At 44.9% G+C, this 18,310-nt stretch overlaps 1 protein-coding gene across 2 annotated transcripts in view; it reads right to left on the bottom strand.

Moving 5' to 3' along the window:
• Positions 1 to 18,310, bottom strand: part of LOC135909454 (probable cytochrome P450 49a1) — a 215,017-nt gene that overhangs the window by 70,282 nt on the left and 126,425 nt on the right. The window contains exon 2 of one of the 2 annotated variants that reach the window (XM_065441436.2): positions 3,309 to 3,352. The exons of the other annotated variant lie outside the window; for it this stretch is intronic. Within the exon in view, the coding sequence (XP_065297508.2) occupies positions 3,309 to 3,352 (44 nt within the window). The remainder of the gene's footprint in view (positions 1 to 3,308; positions 3,353 to 18,310) is intronic. 2 annotated transcript variants of the gene reach the window in all.

The raw sequence follows: 18,310 nt of genomic DNA, 5'->3' as shown, positions 1-18,310 counted from the left end.
ACAGGCCTTCATATATTAGGCACGGTTTTGTGCAGAGGTCGTCGGGGCAGGTCCATTTTGAGACAGAGACAGGTAACAAAAAGGAAATACACTGTAAAAGACAGGACGACCGCACTGTTAACCGCTGTTTTGTTGAAAGCTCCACCAAAGGCAGCAGCAGCGAGCATGCGCTCAGGCTTCATCGAAGTTCATGTCAGGAGTTAAGAGAAACGTTCAGCTCAGGCCAACTATATCTCCTTTCAAATATATGCAAGAAGCAGAAATTCTTCCGTGAGACGACTGCCGGACCAAAACGGAAGACGTTTGTTGCATTTGAGAGAAAAAGTTCAATTCTAGGGTCTCTAGGAGGAGTTTGATTTAGGTCCTGGAATTATTATAATTCCCATTAACTGGCGTGTTTAACAGAAACCACGTATGAAGTTTACAAATATGTATCCCTGCACCAAAAACAAGTATGGCTGTAGTGTAGTACGCGTTAGAGTAACTAAAGGAGATAAATACATGACAGCTTAGTGAAATCGTTACAATGTTTGCAAAGGTATCGCAACTGTCCTACCGTTAAATTACTATTTTATAAAACGATCCTCTTTATCTTTGTCCTCTTATATTCTCCTCTTTATATTACTTAATAGGTGAAGGTTACGTAATTGTGGTACTGGTATTTATCACGCAGTTACAGTGCTCAAAACATGGTACTTGAGATTTTCTTAAATAATGCATTTTTTTTTATTTTTCGTAAAAACTGAATGCCTAAATAAATATCTTCTTCCTACATTTACAGCGTTTAAAGCTATTTTTTTTGTTAAAGGCAGCAAGCCTACTGAAAATCGGTGCAGTGGTTGCAGAACAAAATTTGTCCCTTCCCATGTTCCAATTTGATAGGATCTCTAGAGGTAAAGCTTCCTCTTAAAGGGGCCCTCAACCACTGTACACTGCATTCGAAGCATGCATTTGGAGTAAAAATAGACTATTTCATAAATATTCTGCTACAAGATGCGCTTCCATGCGTTCAGCACTAGCTGAGGTGATGGCAATCAAACATCCATTTCGCGGTGCTTCGGCTCCTTCGTCAAAGGCTTGCATTGCGTGGGCTACGGCGGTGCGGGGCGTGTCCCCAGTGCTCCACGTGTAGATCGTCACCGTAGCGCGCAGTTTAATTAAGATTTTACATGTTCACGTTACCGCCAGTGCGTCCGATTTTGGCGCCTACGACGCGCCAAGAGTAAAGCGAAACGTGGTTTGTACTCAGTGAGCCGCAGTGCGGTCAGCCAGTAGACTCGTGGCGGCACCCCGCGGCGGCCGCGGTATCTACGCTAAGTAGCAGAGCGCAGGTACATGCAACTGTAGTACGTATTCCTCAGCGTATTGCTTTGTACACGACAGGGCTCGAGTGCGCGTTACACTTACTGCAGACCAGCTTTGTACTTCCCCAGCTTGACCGACGGATAGTAGCTACATTCTAATTGAGCATTTTGAAGCGTTATCAATAGGTCCATACGAAGCGAAGCCTGTCCAGGCGTCTAACCAGACACGGCCAGGAGTGAACGCGCACGGGCGAATCTTCGTGTGGTCTGACCTTAAGGGACACTACGGAGAAAAATGACTTCTTGTACATCAGTAAATTACCTCTCTCGGACGCCAAAAACACCACTCTTACAACGATAAGACGCTTGGTAAGCCAGCAAAAGCGCAAGGACGAAAGACGGGTGGCGACGCCACCTAGATGTTTCCGCGCCTGGTGGCTGTGACGTCAAGAATTTTGATGGCATCTTCTAGGGCCTACTTAACGATATAATGGTACAGATTGACTACGTTGTGTTCTAAAGGAACCAAATAGTAAACATGGCAAGTTTCGGGAATCTTTACTCAGTCAACGTGGCCCGAGTGCGAACATACTTTGGAATCCCTGACGTCACACTGACCTACCAGCGTCGAGGTTTCGGCGCGAAATTCAAATACTGGTACTTCGACCTTCATTTTCTCATCTAATAATCAAACTATTATTTTGAAATGACTGCCTGCAGTGTTCTCAAACAATGCTTTATTAGTCTAAACTGATTTGTTGTTTCGCTTTCGTGTCCTTTTAAGTTTTGCGCTGTTGGAGGCTAGTTGAGCGGTCAAAACTAGTCTAAATTAGCGAGAACCAACGCCTACGACACCGATAAGCAGGGTGGCCAAAGATTAATGCCTACCGAGTGGCCGTGGCTGAGCCTGAGCAGACGATAGTTTTCTCTTTCTTTTTTGGAATTATTAATTATGGAAATTCGAAAGTAGATTTTCGCTTACGTCAGCTCGTTTATTAAACTATAATACGATACAATACGATCCCTAATCCAAACAGTCTTCATGTCTGATGTCAGCTATTTGCTAATAGCAGCCGCGTATGAGAATCTGCTATAATAGGAAATTCAGCAGCCCGAAAAGAGTGAGGAGGAGGCTTCTGTTGAAAAGTAAGTGTTTCAGAAAAAGGTGACGTAGCGCTCCCCTTATGAGCGCCACATGTCGCGCACGTCTGGAAAATTTGGCTGAGATGTTCACAGTAGCCTATGCTATCCGCGGACTCTGTGTGTGCGTGTGCGTGCGTGTGTGCGTGTGTGCGTGTGTGTGTGTGTGTGTGTTGCATGTCTGCGTGTCTGCGTGTTTGTGTGTGTGTGTGTGTGTGTGTGTGTGTGTGTGTGTGTGTGTGTGTGTGTGTGTGTGTGTGTGTGTGTGTGTGTGTGTGTGTGTGTGTGTGTGTGTGTGTGTGTGTGTGTTGCATGTGTGCCATGTACAGCGCATGTTCTATATGTCTATATATGCCCACGGGCTGCCAGGAATAAAACAGTTGAAAGTTACCGCCCGTGTTGTTTGTATGTTCTCTCCCGCTGCCCCCGTCTTTATTTGCGTTCAATATGATATGCGATATGAAGCTTCCTATGTACATCAAGGATTACTAAGCTTAATTTTTGTCGTTGACATCACAATAGGATCTAATAGGATATGCTTAAATTTGTCATTTTCTCATTCAGAAAGCGTAAATTTTACGGAAAATAAAAAAATTAATTTCGTTAAGCTATCATATCTTCACTCAATATTCCAAGCCAATTGTTTGTGCATTTATACAATTTGATTTGAACGTTGTCATATTAGACGAGCACTGCAAGTGGATTGTTCAGCTTATCTAACTTGATAAACGCCAGCACGCGCTGCTCAGGCGGTTTTTATGTGGTTGGTTTACACGTTAGAAAGCAGTGTAAACAGTTTTAACGTTCACTCAACTCAAGCACAAATTCACGCTTAGTTCATATTATTAAATTATGGGTACTTACGTGCACTGCGGCAACTCTAACCTTCTTTCCGAAGAAAGGTTTGGCTGAAATAGAAATATATGTTTCCGACTTGTCAAACACATAAAAAGTGGATATTGCTTAAATATTCTTACACAATCGCTTGGCATTTACTTCAGGTGCGTTTTTTTTGTGTGTGTGTCCTAAACACGGAAGTCAGCTTGAGACTTTAAAGAATAAAGCTTGCACCACGCTTTTTGTCCTTTCGGAGGGCCAAGCAAGTCACATAAGTTACGCCGTCCTTGCCAGCACAGAATGAGAAGCACGGTCCCTTGCATTATTGTCGCGTTTATGCAGTGATGTTCTGTTTTTGTTCTTTGCAGAACTGCCTGAAGGCAATTAATGGGAAATAAGAAGTCTTGATAGCACACAGTTCGGCCTAGGCCTCCCGTACAAATACCCTCCAATTTTAATATTTCCACATTTCTCCTACACAACACAAGAAAAAAATTCCTCCGTTTGACGTACAAAACAAGAAAAGGGCTGACAGATGGAATAGCACACTGTGGTATAAAGTTTGTAAACAGGGATAAGATGCCTCAGAAAGGCTCAGAAAGATGCCTCAGAAGCTGAAGATATCATGAGCCGCAACAATCTGTTACCATCAAAGCAGAAAAAGAAAATATAAATTTAGCTTCAGGCAAAACAAAAGGATGGAAGGACGAAAACACATCCTTAAATAGTACAGCGATATCGCAATACAGGTCACATTAAACAAACACTCAAAGGTAGAAAACTATGTTTTAGTTAAACAAAGCTAATATTACTATGTAGTTAGACGAATTTGTATCCAATAAGGCATTTGTAATACATTTAAATGACTCAACCCAATGAACTAAAGGAGAAAGGAAGATAACGAGTAAGAACGACGTAAATCTTTAGCCCTCTATGGTCATCACTCATGCGTAGGGATTACTGCAGTATTTCTGTCATGCACCAAAAATGTTTGGAACCCTGCTTCTAATCTTATCTAATATAGTAGTGATTGCAACTTCCGAATTTCTTCATTTACACACATTCCAAAGATGTACAGAGTAAGCAACAAAAATTTCTCCAAGCAATCACAGCGAGGATACACAAACACAGCACCAGCGCGTGTTGACAAAAGCATGGTAGCTCATTCTTTCTCATTCTGATATGTCGGTTGCATTCCTTGTCGCTTATAGCCAGTGACTATCGGCAGATCGGCACATATTGTTCCTTCGTAACTGACATCAAAGGTTGTGATAAAGCACCGTTAATGCTGCCCGCCGCACTGATAGAGTTTTGTAAACTTTGCACACTTTAAGCATTGCTACAAATAATTGTTGCTAAATTTGCGTGACAGTGTGGTGTTTTGCGTCTTTGTACTCTGACTATTTCTGTACCGAAGAAGCCACATTGCACCTAAACCTGCAATCTTTGTTTGCGATGCAGGTGCTATCGATAGAACAAGTATGTGGCAAATTATTGTCGTAACTCCTCTCACACTACAGCAGGCTACACTCTCAAGGTGGTACCAGAAAAATATCGCGAGTGTCTTGTGTGTTTTAAACCACAACACTGAATTTCATGTTAACAGTATTTGGAGCGCTATCTCAAGTAAAAAGGCCACACTATGTCGCACCAAGTTATTTTAGGCACGAAGCTATAATATTTGGTGCTTGAAAACTTTCAGATTAGGAAATAAAGAAACTGGCTGCGTCAAAATCAGAAGTATTGGTATATTGCAGAACCAACCTTCAGCAACCAGTGCTTCACTCCGAGTGACTTCACACTCCTGAAATTTTAGGTTGTGATGGCTAGCGGTATTACTAACCTATGCGTTCATGTTCTGTTGCTTGCTTCAAAACTATTGACGCGCGTTTACATCGACGCAATCAGGTCGTCTTTATCCGGCAGGAGCTTTATTAATTGTTTAATTTTGCTTATACGGCAGATCCACTGAGTCATTTTTCAAACCTGCGCTCCCGCACGATCATTAGAACGACGCACACTCCGACCTCTGCTTTTATCCGTGTGCGCGGTTTTAACATTTATAAACTCGCAGTTTTCATTCATTGTTTTATCTGTTCGTAGGTAGCAGCAAAAAGCAGCATGAAAAGAGTCAGAGAGACGTCTTTCTAGAATACTGTCGCGTACGCACTTATACCTCAAGATGTTTCATGTTACATCGACCAGTACTATACCTTTAGCCTATGTGTTCTTGTTTTGTGCTTTATTTGTAAGGTGCTGGCGCCCGTTCACCACAATGATCTTATATCTCCTTGATTTTGAAGCAGTTTAAACTTGGCTTCACTAGTATTTATAGGTCGAGAGACATTCCGTGAGTACTCAGAACTGCGCTTCCACGGGATAATTAGAATATTTTAAATGCTCAATATGCAAACTTCATTAGTCCTAAAGCGTGTGCTTAACAACGTTTAAAAACTCACCGCTTTCATTCATTGTCTTCCGAATTTGTGCTTAGGAATAAATCGCAGAACGCCAAGGCTCAGAGATACTTCTTTCTGGAGTTCTGCTAGGCATGCCCTCATGCCCCAATTGCATGTGGATTTGTCAACAACCGGGGCGTACCCTTCTCTGATGACGCACTCGCGTGCCGAGCGAGCATATGCGAGGGCCAATCGAAATCTCTGGCGGTTCATTGTTTCCGAAAGACGATTCGACATTTGGCGTGTTCATAATATATTCAGTATCGTTTGAGTGCGATGTTCCTTAGCTCAAACAATTAAGCGGTGGCAAAGTGTTTTCTCTGTGGCAGACTTCTCCCGGTGAAATTACCTTCAATAGCTCCTTTATGGCAGCGCCGGGGAATCATCTCTTCCTTTGCTCTAATCGAAAAGCAATGCGGTTCTTAGTCTCCGACTCAAATAATTGTGTATTGAAGGGTACCGTTCTAACAGTCTCCGAACAGAAGCAATGAAAAAAGCCCACAGTGGCCAACGAATTTTCTCTTCTGCAGCATAGCGGTCAGTAGCAGTCAGGTTACTTTTTGTTGTTACGGCTAGTTGGTCACGCATGATGGCCGAATACCAGCTCGTAAAGACAAGCGACAAACGTGGAAGCGACGTAGACAGCGCTGTGTATTATAATCTACGTTCATTCCTTGTTTTTGTTTATTACTCATTCACTGGAATATTTCACGATCTATGATTCTATTAAGACCTGGAATCGGCGATGGATCAAATCAGAGCAAAATACACTATACTGATGGGCGACTCCAATGCCAGGGTAGGCAAGAAACAGGTTGGATACAAGTCAGTGAGGGAATATGGCATAGGTTATAGGAATATCAGGTGAGAGTTGTTGGTAGAGTTTGCAGAACGCAATAATTTGCGGATAATGAATACCTTCTTCCGCTAGCGGGATAACCGGCATGGCTGTATAATGGTTTGGTGGAGGGTGCCGTTCTCCGTCCTCGCCACGGAGCTCCGCAGCGGCCGCACCATCCTGCGTGCCGCCATGGCTCCCGATGAGGTAATTACCAGGCGATTGAGCGCGTCGACAATACCGGTGATATAAATGGCATAGCCACACGCAAAGCCTATAGACTGATCGTCGAGCGTACACCACGAGTCTGCGACGGTGTACCAGGCGTCTGGTGAAAGAACGGGGCGGCGGCTGTTAGTCGGGGCCTAGGTACGACGTCGACGTAAGTGAGAGGCGGAGCTGCAACTGCAGGTAGCGGTCGGGGCCTGTTGACAGTTGCAGCATAACTGACAAGCACCACTGCATAGAGCTGTTCGTGGTGCAAGGGCAGGACCTCGGTGATTTCTTGCTCAATCTCGTGGGGGAGCGTGGGCACAAAATTCATACCAGCCTGTTGTGTGTGCTGCGTCTGAGCGAATGTCACTAAGCAGAGCTGGCGGGCAACTTCCTCACGCAGAAACGTCTTTATCAGTTCGAGAAGCTTTGATTGATTGCAAATAACAGCAGCCAAACCAGCAAGATGTTCCTCGTGTGAAGGAGAGCGACGGGTTAAATATTGCTGACAGAGCGCGGATTCAAGCAATGTGCACGGATTCTTCGCAAGCATCACATTAAACACACCGTTCTCTTTTTCCTCGGTAACATTCATGATTCTTTATTATTCCAACACGGTCGTCCTCACTCTGTTGAGCAAGCCCAGAACGTCTTCGCTGTAGCTCGTGAATGATCCACCCCGCAGCTGTGGTCGCTCCCGCTAACACTGCTCTGCACACAATTGCGAACAGCAAGTCGGCCAAACTTGTCCACGAAAGAAGTTGTCCACGAAACTTGTCCACGAACTTGTCCAAACTTGTCCACGAAAATCACGTTGTTCAGTTTCCTGGCATATCTCATGTGCTGCGCGCTTGCCCTCCCATATGACGAGAGCCAGTCCTCCACGTCGTTGTCATCCGCGCCGCTTAAATCAGCAGGGTCCTTTTGGCGGAGCACATCGGCGCTTACGACCGATCCAGAAGAAGGCGCCTGCTGAGGAACGTCGTCGGGCATGGTTCATGGTAGCGGTTAGCGTGCGGCGATGAAGTGGCAGGTTGGACGGTTTCAAGGTACCCCGCACCTCCACCAATTCTAAAAAAATTTATTCGCTGAGAATTCGGAGCGGTTATCGCGACGGTAAGACCAGAATACCGAGTCTGAGCACCAGCGCCGACTTCCTGCTTAGCGCTGGTCTTCATTACACGAGAAACAAGTTCGTATGCAGCCGCAACTGCTGCAGTACTGGAGAGTCTGCTATACTCTGAAGGGAAAGGAGGCATGGTACGTTTACATATTTATACTGCCTGCCTGCCTACTTCAATAGCATTGTAGCAACTTACTACAACAAATCACACATGAACACGCCATCAAACCAATTCTTATTGAAATGTCGGACACGTGACCTGTTCATTTATTTCATACCCGGACACCGTGTTATCATTGGCAACAATAAGGGTGGTGCAGCTGCTTCAACAGCTGTTTATTCGGATACTAATTAACCTTATCTGTTTATAATCTTTGTGCTCCTTTCGTTCCCGCTTGTACTTCAGTTAACACAGAACGCGGCACACAAGCTGAACGAGGGACCATTCGTACACAGATCTTTATCTATAGGCAAAGAGTGTGTATTCTATCCAATCGTTATTTCCCCCTGCTCTACCACTCATACACCTCATGACGTCACATGGTCGGTTTACATTTTACTATCAACGTTTTCAACTTTGATCTTCCAACACATCACCTTGCGGAAACCCTTGCGATTCCACAGAACATTATTTCTTAGACTGCACGTCAAAATACTCCCCTGCATGACTTCTAAAAGATCACACATCTGTATAAATCGCTCCTGGCTTGCACAAGACACCAGGCTAGAGATAAACGGAAGAGGGCTCTTATAATTTCTCTCTTATGTACTATCTCTTTCACTTTTCCGACCTCACCTTTTATGACGCATGTGGATTTCTCTGCGGGTCATATTTTATGACGTTCAGCCCGTCGTACCTCTTGCTCAAGTCAACAAAGGTGCAGAACAGTCCGGGGGGTACAGCCGGGAGGACTCGCTGCACTTTCACTCCCACCTTTTTTTTACTTTCAGTATGTTTTTCTGCTTTTCACGTACCTTACTCTTTCTAGGTCCCCTGTCTTCAACGCCGATTTTTTTCTTCCCTGACCTCAACTGATGGTCCATGGACAACTCCATTTCTTCTCGTACACTAATTTGATCCAGTTGGCAGTTATTCTTGAAGTGCATACGCACTGCGAACGTAAACAGCAGATTCCCGAAAAACGACCGAGCATGTCTGTCACAGATAATTGCGTCAAAAGGTATTCAGGCCTCTGAGCTACCTTATAGGTTAGCCAGTACCACCCTAGTATGTCGCTTAGATCGGAAAATAGACCGACCGCCCTGGACAGGCGGTGGTTCCAGGTTCTATACCCCGGGCCAGGACGAAATTTATTTTCGCCTGATGAATTTTCGTTTTGTAAAACCACTGTGGGTTTCCCTCGTAGCTTCATGCTACAGTCGAGTTGGTGAAAATCTCCCCTTTCATAAATCTTCCTTACCTTGCTTGTGATAGTTCTTTGTGGTTGTGATAGATTCCAGTGATATTTGTGAAATATATTCTCATTTGGTGCACTCCACGTGCATTGCTATTTGCGGACACAAATTCATGCAGATCAAGGAATTTGTCAGTGGAGATTCTTGAAAAAAAAAATGGTGCAGCAGATATTATAACTTGATGGCGTAAGGGCGTGAAATAAAGACAGTGTTGTTACGAAAAGTGTCGTAATAAACATCATTATTTTGTTCATTTTTCGCAGCCACAGTGTGAAAATCAACCTCATGTCGACAACAAAGCCATTCGCTCAAAACATTGATGGTGTCCCAAGAGACCCGCATTGCGACGCTGAAGTCCTTAAAGGAGCGTTGAAGTTTCGCGCACGAGAAGCCGATCTAGTCCTGCTTTCATTTCCCAAAAGCGGAACGCACTGGGTCCTTTATATTGTGCAGCTTATTCTAAAGAAAGGTCAACCCATCACAAGTTATGATGAGTTCACACAAAACATGATATATTTGGGGGTGTCACACCAGGACGACTTGAAACCGAGCCTGCCACTGCATGTGATCTCATCGCATTGTCCCTTGAGAAATGAGTTAATGAGCAGCGAGGCAAAGTACATCTATGTGACGCGGAACCCGTGGGACGTGTGCGTGTCATTCTACCACATGGTGACCAGTCTCAGCGCTTGCTGCTTCCAAGATGGCATTTTCGACTAGTTCTTCGATTCTTTCCTGAGTGAGGACATCGCAGCTTACGGTAACTACTTCGATCACATGGTTTCCGGATATGAGCTCAAGGACATACCCAACATGTTTTTCTTGACATATGAGAACTTGACGAAAGACACCCGAGGCACTGTTCTGAAGCTTACGCGCTTCTCGGGAGACATCTATGCAGTATATTTGGAAAAGGATAATCGAAGAGAGGCGATGATCTCGGATTTCAGCACAAACTCAAATTCTGGCATCGACAAGATGCGGCGGCGCCTTTACGAGAATTGCAAAGATGCACACAACGGAGACAGCAAGAAGTATTGCCTCGTAAGAGAAGCCAAGGTAGGTGGCTGGAAGAGGTACTTTTCAAAGGAACAGCTGAGGCGCTTGGAAGAAGCGATAAAGAAGGTCGGAGAAATATCGCCGGTGATGGAGCTTTGGAGCGATATACGTGAAGAGGCCACTGCAGCGTCAACTGAAAAATAAAAAATAAATGCGTGAACGTGAAGAACTGTAAAGAAATCTTCCTGTATTTCCTTTGTTTCTTGAAAGAATATTTTGAACAAAAATTGACATAAAAATGTCATTCTCTGTAACTTCAAGATGCGATCAGCAGTGTTCATAAGTATCTCATTGTGTGCTTTCTTCAAAAACATAAAGAGGCCATGGCGGTATCTGTTCAAAGCTGCCGATTGGAAGCTTCCGAACTTAACATTAATGCATATGGCAATGAATGTCTTCGTATATTGTGTTTGTGGCAGCCTTTTGGTTTAACTGCACTCGAGCCCCGATCTTTTGCGTCGACTAAGGGAATAATTTGTAATGATGTCTGACCTTCTCGACTGTTCAAAAGAAAAATATATGTGCAAGTGTCCCAGACGGTATTGCTGGCTTTGAGCAGCTGTTAGACTCTTTTGTGACTTATTACTACAGCTGTGAAAGGAATCTAGACAGGAGAGTTCAAGGGAAAGCAAAGTGTCGCGGTGAGATTTAGTTACTTTCATCAGTTAAGAGAAACGATGATAGAACAGCAAGTAGGGATAGAGTCTTTCAACTTCATTGGAGTTATGGCAAAACGGAGAGATATTCAGGCCATATCGGTTTATGTTTATGTAAGTGTACGGGGATTACCCCACACGGCTGTCTCGTCAGTTTGAATTTAAGCTTACGTGTTTTATAAAACTTGATGATCGCGGTAAAAATTTGGAGGACGCTCCAGCTTCGCCTTTAAGAGTGGAACGCGCTAGCATTCAAAAATCCCTGGCTGCGTTTTACGCTTCCCAGCAACTGCAGCTTATATAACTGTAATGTTTACCGGCAAACGCTGGCGGAGGACGCTATACACAAAGGCGAGCCTTCTGGTAGAAACGTGGCCTCTTGCGTGAACCGGTTTCCTGTACTCTGAGCGCTACATTTGTTAGACACTGAAAAGCGGTCACCCGATAAAAATAAACAAGTACACATCTCGACATTGTTACGCGAACGAAGGATTAATAGCTGGATCCTATTTACAAAGTACGTTTAAAAAGAATGACTGCAGCGCTGGCTAGTTCAGCCGACAGCTCTGGATCCAGAGAGCGTTCGTCGTCTTTGTCGGGGCGCCCGCCTGCATCGTCCACAAGAAACGCGCAATATGCATGTATCACTATCCCCCGCGGCAGGAGCACGGTCCCGGTGCGGCTAAATATCGGTGATAACAGGAGGGTAATATGGTGTGAGACATGCGAAATGCACAACATCAGGGGAATTCGGGGCAGATCAGGCACTGGTACCGACTGGTGCGATTTCGTGCGTAACTGGAGTCACGGCACACAGCACTCGATATGGGCCTGTGTACCGTGACAGTTTTTCTGACAGGCCAGCACGACGAGTGAGGAACCACAGGAGTACCAGAGACCCAGGCGAAAGTGGACGTCTCTGGGCTGCCATTAGTTCTAACGTCGTTGCTTTTCTTTGGAGGTCAGGAGGCGAGCGCGGGCAATTTCAAGAGCTTGGGCTGCCCTAGTGATAGTGTCAAGTGCATACTCGCTGGTCTATGCTCCGGCGGATGGAAGGGATGCGTCCAGTGGCAATGTTGGTTCTCGGCCGAAGAACAGAAAGAACAGGGAATTAGCGGAAGTGTCGTGACGCGAAGAATTATATGCAAAAATGACATAGGGTATGGCAAGGTCCCAATCAGTATGATCCGACGAGACATACTTTGCAAGCATGTCTGTTAGGGTGCGATTCAGACGCTCCGTGAGGCCATTAGTCTGGGGATGGTAAGATGTAGTCTGCTTGCGCTTGGTTGAGCAGCACTGCAGGATATCGGCGATGACTTAAGAAAGACATGTCTGACAGCAGTCAGTCAGCAGTTGGCGTGGAGCACCATGCTACAGAATCACGTCGCCTAAAAGAAAATCGGCGACATCTGTGGCGCAGCTTGTTGAAAGCGCTTTGGTGATGGCGTAGCGCGTGGCGTAATCTCTCGTCACGGTGACCAACTTATTGCCAGACGTGGATAGAGGGAAAGGATCAAGTAAGCCCAAGCCGACGCGAAAGAACGGCCTCAAAGGAATGTCGAGCGGTTGAAGGTATCCGACAGGCAGCGTCGATGGTGTTTTTCGGCGCTGGCATTTCTCACACGCCGCAACATATTTCCGAACGGAGCGGGCAAGGCCTGGCCAAAAGAAGCATCAGCCAAGGCGGTCGTAGATGTGCCATCTTTCTTTTTAACAAGCACTACGGGCGACGCCCAAGGGCTCGACGAAGGTTCAACAATTCTTTTGGAAAGCATCTTCTTCGGTTCACCTTGAATAACCTTACGCTCTGGAGCAGAAAGTCGATATGGCCGGAGGTGAATAGGGCTGGCATCACCAGTATTTATGGGATGCTTAACAATTGAAGTGTGGCCCAATCGGCGATTGTTGAGGTCGAAGATGTCGTGGTAGAAAACCAAAAGGCAATACAGAGCTGTGGTTAGTTCAGGAAACAGGTTCGCAGCAATCGTGGTATGAAATGTTGCGTCAGGAGAAATAGCATCCTGCGGACATGGTGAAGAATCTGAGCAGATGTCTACTGCAAACGTCGTGACGTGGTCATCTCCTATACCACGCAGCGTTGCGATCGATATGCCTTGGGGTAGAACTTCCGTTGTCACGCCGAAATTTACGACGGGAGGCCTATCCATTTATTGGTAACGGTGACGACGGAGTGGGGCACAGTGATATTGTGCGTCAAAAGGACATCAAGAACAGGTGTGGCGACGTAATCACCATCGGGCATAGGAAAAGATGTTCAAAGCGGCGGCATTCTTTGACAATGATGTTGATGGTGGACACATTGTTGAAAGACCAACAAGTTGAATGCGTTGTCCACGATCCCTTTCAGTACGTGGCTGACTTTGCCATCCTCGGCCATTTTCTTGTCGACTTTCCGGCAAAGAGCGAGCACGTCTTCAATGTGCGAGACATACGATTCAGTCGAAGAGTGAAGTTAGGTAGCAAGCCCTTTTGTAGCAGCCAGCTGACGACCGGTGGGATTTACAACGAGGTCGCTGAGCTTCTCCTTGGAAGCATCCCAGCTAGAGACCTAGTCCTCTTTTGTCCGGAACCAGACACGAGGAGTTCCGCCCAAGTAGAATAGGACATTCGCTAGCATAATGGTAGGGTCCCAGCAGTTGTTTTGGCTAACAGGCTCATACCGGATTAGCCAGTCGTCAGCGTCGACATTATCTTGGTCTGAGAATGTGGAAGGATTGCGGAGACTGGTAACCATAACGCACGTTGTTGTCGGGAACACAGGAGTTGACGCAGACGAGGTGCCCTCATCGAAAGCCATGGTGGCAAGCAGGATGGTGCGGCCGCTGCGGAGCTCCGTGGCGAGGACGGAGAACGGCACCCTCCACCAACATGTTACGCGAACAAAGGATTAAGAACTGAAGACTGTATATAAAGTATATTTGCAAAGGATAACTACAGCGCTGGCCAGTCCAGCCGTTAACTCGAGAGCCAGACAGCGTTCGTCGTATTCTTCGCGCCCGCATGCAGCATCCACAATAAACACGCCACATGCATGTATCAATATATTTCCATAATCTTATAGATTTTTTTACTCAAGACTTGTCTATCTACATCGTATCACTACGTATGCCTGTAACAGATCCAGTCGCATCCACCAATACTCTAAAAGTCGCTCGCTTATCTCGACTACTGACCGGTTGATGATTCCGTCCACTTTAAATCCAAGTGCTTCTGGAAGGTGTACGTTACCTCCGGGTGTCACAGAGTGAATGCCTTGGCATTCCATTAGGAAGTTCTAAGTGGTCTCCCGAGGTTTGCTGGAGCATACACATGTCTCATCTTGTCGCGAATATTTGCCGCCATATGTTTTTGTCTTTAGGCAACCAGATCGAGCCTGAAATAGCAACGTACTGCCCTTTGTGTTATCGCACAGTTTTCCCCTACTAAATTCTTTCTTCAAATTCTTGTAAATGTCAATGTACATGGTGTTTGTTCTTTGTTTCCATTTTTTGCGCTTAATTCTATGTCTCTGTTTCTTCCACTTTCTTTATTATGACTACGTGTTGGCTATCTACACTTTCAATTACCCTATGTGTGGTTGCCAACTTTCGTGGCCTCTTCTTCCAATCCTGGTCCGCGCTTTTTGGGTACAGATACTTGTGCACTTTAGCCACCCATTTATTTGGATCCAAGCTCATTCGTCTTCCTTTTTAACTAAACTTGCTCTGCGGTTCTCTAGCTTCAAAAGAGGCCCAATTTATGTGACCCTGCGCTATTTGTAACTTTACCGAGGGCTTCCAAATCCAATAGGCCTGCCGATGCTTTGTCAGTTTCCAACCCCGAGAAAATATCAGATGTCAAGCACAGAATGGCATTTACGAATCTTAGCACTGGCAGCATTACTCCTTTCAGGCACGTACCCAGGATTTCTTTTCGAGGGGGGGGGGGGGGTTGCAATCAAGGCAACTATTCTATGCAAATGAGGGGGCCGGGTACCTTTATTAGTACAAATGTAAATAACGCCCACCATTTGCTATAACAACGCGCAAACCCACAAAAGAGAAATGAAATAAGGTGTACTTTACAGGTACGCCAGTGCGACACACATCTCCTTTTGGCAAACAAAGAACCACGTCTAATGGACTCGCGCAGGAAGAACACTGCCAAGAACCAGTAAAGAAGCGAAAGTGTAAAATAAAGATTACTTTAGTAGAATAGAACTTAAATAAAACAGCAGCTGGCAACAAAGGCACACGCAAAGCGCGGAGTTGTGTTACTCCGCCAACCAATCACAGAAGCAAACAAAATCGTCGTCATGCGACCTTTTCAACATGGCGTCGTATTTGATACCTCCGGAGCGTCTGCTGTTCTTGAAGAGTCTTTTCATCGCTGAAAACAATGAGGTGTGCAATAGACATGGGCAAAATGTACGGAGTCTGAGCATTTTCATTTTCACAGGTATGCGGGGCAGTTCATTTCACTGCTGAACCCCGTTTACTCATGAAACTACCAACTGAAGTTAAACTTCACAACAAATAGTTGTAGCGAAGCAAGCATGTTATTTCTGTTCAATAAAGAATTAAGCATTCGCCATTCCACTATAATAGGCGAGGGAAAAGGTATAAAATTACGCCCTAATAATTTTATTTTAATTTAATTAATAATTGATTCCCGGTCTTGAATTCTGGTACAACCTTCACTGTGATCTAGTCCTTTAGAATAGAGGCCTGAGAGATAAACTGCCTAAATATTACCTATAGGATTCGTCTAGAAAAGGGATTAGTAGCCTTTACAACTTTGGCAGGTATACTATCATGTCCGGGAGCACATAATGTTTTAATTTTGGTGATTAGCTTAAATATACCTATGGAAGTAACAGTGACAGGATCCATTTGGTAAATCGCGATCTCGGTACTTCAGGTTCATTGTTTGGCTCGCGAGTAAGAACTGACGTCAAGCACCCATTCATTACACCTGAGCGTTTCCAATGAGAAACATGTGACCCATAAGGATTCGTTAAAGGCATGTTAGAAGAACGACTTTTTGAGTTTAGAAAAGTCAAAAATTTTAGGGGGTTAACACGTACAAGATTAACATGTCCTTATGAAAAATTTTCTTTTTGGAGTGTTTCACGAGCTTAGTATATTCGTGTAGACATGCGAAATATTGTCTCCATTTATTTATCCAGGGTGACGTATTGGTTGCGCGGTAAAGAGGGTTGTTTTTTTATTTCGATAATCTTCTAAAAATGTTTAAATATCAGGGGTTATTTGAATCACTTCGAATGCGGACAAGGAGTACGTGGTCCTCTACTAAAGTTAGTATTCTTTGTTTTTAGAGCAACCAGTTTTAGTCAACTGATCTAGTTAGGGCCGACTGAGAAAAATGCTTACACAATTTTTCCAATTCTGAATTATAGTCCAGCATATTAGCGATTCGGCAGTCGCGAATGTACTTCTTGGACGGTTGGCGCACTGGAACATCAAGTGATATGTTGAGCAATACAATCCTGTGGTCCCTAATACCATCGACACAAGACACTGAATGAACTGGCTCTGGCTTGGAAACAAAGACTAGGTCAAGTGTGTTATAACCGCAAGTTGGTGTGTTAACCGACTGGGTAAAATTGAACATTTGGATGAGATCAAGAAAGTCTTTAGACAGCCTTGACGCTACAGTTAAATTGTGCCAGTCAATATCAGGCAGGTTAAAGTCACGCAAAGAATGTATTCGGCACGAGGAAAGTGAGAAAACAGCTCCAGTAACACAGACTGCAGCTCGTCGAATAAAGAGGGATTGGATTCAGGTGGTCGGTAAATGGCTACTAGTGCAAGTGTGATCGAGTCATCGGACAGTTTAACGCAAATGATTTCGTGGTTACAATGAAACGTGAGTATATAAAAAGTCAAGTTAAATTTTATGAAGGGCAAAACACCAGCACCTGTGCGCCCCCTTCTACCAAGCCTGTAAGCTGTAAAACGTGATTTATCGTGCAAAGGTTCATCGTCAGCTGTTTGCGGATTAAGCAACGATTCGGTTGTCACGGCTATATCAGCGCTGTCGTCCTTGACGAAGTCTTCGACATCTTTTTTAGGCAGATACCTGTGGCAATTTGTTAGCATGCAAGAAATGCTGAGATAACGTAGTGAAGGGACCTCGGTGGGCGATGGCAAGGAAGGCAGAGAGCGTGCTCCAGCAAGAATATGTAATAGCTATGGCTTCAATTCAGTGACTGAGTAAGTGTCGGCATTTTAGATAAACTAATTCTTATCAATGAGGAGCCTATCGAACCGGATTTTGAAGGAAACCTTTTCCTGTCGAGCCCACAAGCAAAGTTTGCTTCTCGCCTGCCACACACGCGCAGAGTAGTCTTCCCGTATTGAAAACTAGGACCACTTAAGTTTCGGTAGTGTGCAAGAATTTCCTATTTATTTTCAAAATGCGCATGCTCAACAAATATGGAACGAATTTTACCGCTGTGGAAGCTGCCAACCCTATGATCTCTTTCAATAGTGTTGGGTTCGAGTGGAACATCAAGTTTTTCCTTGCACAAAGAAAGTACGTGCGACTCGGACTGAACCAACGTTTCACATTTTGCGTCTTGTACGTCAAAAATCAGCAGGTTGCATCGACGGAGACGGTTCTCGGTGTCGTCCCAGTTTTCCGTTGGTGCTTTAATTTCACATAAATGTTTCGAAATGTCGTCATTAGATCTAGCATGAGAAGCAGGTTCTCGCTTCCTATTAGCCTCGACATTTTTTCCCAATGCGTGAACGTGGCTGGAAGGGCGGCCAACAACATTCTCTATGTTACACTGAGCTGAACGAATGAGAATGAGCTCTGTCAACACAGTATTTTGACTTGTTTCCAGACGTGACCATGTATTGGCAATAGAGTCAAGACTGGGTCCAGGGTTAAGTTCAATGTCTCCCGATAGCATCAACAGGAGTGAGGTAACATAAGCATTTATACAAAACGCACCCACCAGTTAAAACAGAAACCGACGCCATGAATCAAGAAGTTTAGGGGGGCACGACACCGCAACTACAGTAGGTTCTTTAGAACGGAAACTACAGGTGTGCGGTAAATAACTAACCTGCAGGAGAAAGGGCGTTTTCATGACCATGGGCCCAACATGTGTTCCTAAGCATTGAGATCCGTGTATAGAACTAATAAATAAAGAACGTAGGGGCAGCGTTTTTCGCTCAGCCAGGGCGAAACTGCATCCGCCAGCTGGAACGTAGTACCTATGCATGCAGGCT

Source organism: Dermacentor albipictus, chromosome 3 (assembly GCF_038994185.2).
Source record: "Dermacentor albipictus isolate Rhodes 1998 colony chromosome 3, USDA_Dalb.pri_finalv2, whole genome shotgun sequence".
In the NCBI taxonomy this organism is placed as follows: domain Eukaryota; kingdom Metazoa; phylum Arthropoda; class Arachnida; order Ixodida; family Ixodidae; genus Dermacentor; species Dermacentor albipictus.
This window is presented reverse-complemented; position numbering and strand designations above follow the sequence as displayed.